We start from the raw sequence: 2,602 nt of genomic DNA, 5'->3' as shown, positions 1-2,602 counted from the left end.
CCTGCCATAACACCCTGCTATATTTTGGTTGTAGTTGTCATTGTTGTTTGGCAGGCCTGGGCTGGGTTCGAAACTGCCAGCCCTGGTGTATGTGGCCAGTGGCTTAGCTGCTTGAGCTACAGGCGCTGAGCCCAGAGTATGATTTTTTTTTTTTAAAAAAACGAAAAGTCTACAAAACCCCTCTTAAATGCCCAGTATAGAATAAAAACACTGTAAGATAGAAAAAAATTTTAAGATTCTGGCAGTCTTCTCAGAAAAACGAGGTTAATACACACTGAAGCATCTGCCTGAAAGACAGTGATGGATTCTTGTGCACGTTAGAAATCAGGAAATGAAAACAGGCGGACTGGGAGGCAGGCAGCTGTCAGCCGGCACTTCCCAGCGCCCGGCCCGCTGGCCACTCTGCTCCACTCCTGCGCCTCCTCCTTACAGCTTGGCAAGGTGGGTAGGGCCTGCAGTAGCACCATTACTCAGAGGAAAATTATAAACAAAGAGTCAAGTAATTTGCTCAGAGAGTCACAATTATGAAGTGGCAGGGGCAGGATTAGGCTCCTTGAAATCCAGACTTAAGTGAGTCCAAGTGAAGCCCCACGTATCTAAACTGGTGTGGACAGAAATATAATCCAAAGTGTGGGGAAAGGGGCAGAAAAGATGAGATTACAGTGGCACACGCTGGCAACGCTCGAGCTCAAATTCTTCTCATCAGTAAAATACTTTTTACAAAAACAGAGAACTGGGAGCGTAAAAAGTGCTATGTCACTCCCAGGTGCCAAGACTTGTACGGCAATTCCTAGACTCACTTTTAAACTGATGACAGATCTTATTTCCCAGGCTCTAAGAAAGGGAAGTCCCTTAGGTACTCCACACTCATCCTCACCCCAAACTTCCTAAGATTAACTGATGTGAACAAGCCGAAATGAGCCTGGCAGTTACTAAAAAAGGTCTATAAAATCAAAATGCATGTGCATCCACATCACCAAACGAATGTTTCAAGAAAAAGTAAGTTTTATGACAGTAAAAAAAGACACAATTTGAAAAGCGATGCAGTGTTGCCTTAGTCAGCTAAGGCTGAGGGTGGAGTGGGTCCCCCCCTTTATATTTCAATACAAAGGGCGGTCCGTAGTGAACGGGGATGCTGAGGGGATGGGAACCCAGCGTGTCCGTGCAGTACCTCCACATCCAGAGCAGAGGTGTCGGTGGTCCTTGGTTCATCCACAGAGGCCTCATCATCAAACAACCTCCGACAGCACACCAGGGTGAAAGGGGGTGGAGCTTCCTTCAGAAAGGAGACTGTTTCTCTGCGAGATTTCCCATAGAGCTGCACGCCATTGACCTGGGGAGATGAGGGAGAAGTCAGGGAGGAAGAGGCCCCACATGAAAACACCTCTGGCTTACATGGAGCCACCAAAATGAAAACAGGGTGTCGCTTCAGTCTCCCTGTAAATAAAGGCCTAAACTGGGCCGGGTGCAGTGGCTCATGCCTGTAATCCCAGCACTCTGGGTGGCCGAGACAGGTGGATTGCTTGAGCTCAGGGGTTTGAGACCAGCCTGAGCAAAAAGCGAGACCCTGTCTCTACTAAAAATAGAAAAACTGAGGCAGGAGGACTGCTTGAGCCCAAGAGTTAGAGGTTGCTGTGAGCTATGACGCCATGGCACTCTATCCAGGGTGACAGCTTGAGATTCTGCCATGAAAAAAAGGGTGGGGGGGGGTCTAAATTTAATCATATTATTTTAGTAATAACTAAAAATGTCAGAAATCCTTTAGGCTAAATCATTACTGAACTTGAGTGAATAAAGTATAAAATAATGCTCACCATACAACCATTACCAGGTAAATAAGTGATCTACGTAATTCCTCACACCCCTGTGGTCTCTCCTTTCATCTCCAATGCTGTATCCTCTCTCTTCTCTATTCTTTTTTTAGGAGACAAGGTCTTGCTCTGTTACCCAAGCAACCATGTTTCCCTGAAAATAAGACCTACCTCAAAAATAAGCTCTAGCAGGATTTCTGTGCATTTGTTAAATATAAGCCCTACCCCGATAATAAGACCTAGTGATGGGTGTGGCTATGCAGCTTATCTGTATAGCCACAGCCTGCATTTTGGGGGGGAGCAGTAAGGAAGACTGGAATACCTTTTATCTGCCACAGCTCCTTTCTGCCAGCCCTTTGCACTTGCGCGGGTGTGCGTGTGGTAACCATAGTCGCAGGCATTCTATTGTGCACGTGCGAATGGCTAGGGGAAAGGAGTTCACGAATCACTAGCGCCAGCCCCACCAACAAGGTCGGCTCCCCCTGTCAGGTTCCAGAAGAAGATGACTTAACTGTATTTGAATAAATGTAGACTGTAGTATTATACTTAATAAAAATAAGACATCCCCTGAAAATAAGCCCTAGTGTGTCTTCTTGAGAAAAAATAAATATAAGACAGTGTCTTGGCTCAGTGCCTGCGGCTCAAGTGGCTAAGGCACCAGCTACATACACCTAAGGCGGCGGGTTTGAATCCAGCTCGGACCCGCCAAACAACAATAATGGCTGCAACCAAAAAATAGCCGGGCGTTGTGGCGGGCGCCTGTGGTCCCAGCTACTTGGGAGGCTGAGGCA

At 46.8% G+C, this 2,602-nt stretch overlaps 1 protein-coding gene across 1 annotated transcript in view; it reads right to left on the bottom strand.

The window, feature by feature from the left end:
* The window catches only part of PATJ (PATJ, crumbs cell polarity complex component), a 379,729-nt gene that overhangs the window by 284,463 nt on the left and 92,664 nt on the right, over window positions 1–2,602 (bottom strand). Inside the window, exon 14 of the mRNA XM_023515102.1 lies at window positions 1,172–1,333. Within this exon, the coding sequence (XP_023370870.1) occupies window positions 1,172–1,333 (162 nt within the window). The remainder of the gene's footprint in view (window positions 1–1,171; window positions 1,334–2,602) is intronic.

Source organism: Otolemur garnettii, unplaced genomic scaffold (genome assembly GCF_000181295.1).
Source record: "Otolemur garnettii isolate 467f Iridium unplaced genomic scaffold, OtoGar3 scaffold00066, whole genome shotgun sequence".
NCBI classification, from domain to species: domain Eukaryota; kingdom Metazoa; phylum Chordata; class Mammalia; order Primates; family Galagidae; genus Otolemur; species Otolemur garnettii.
Note: the sequence above shows the minus strand (reverse complement) of the source record. Positions and strands in the feature narration are given on the sequence as shown.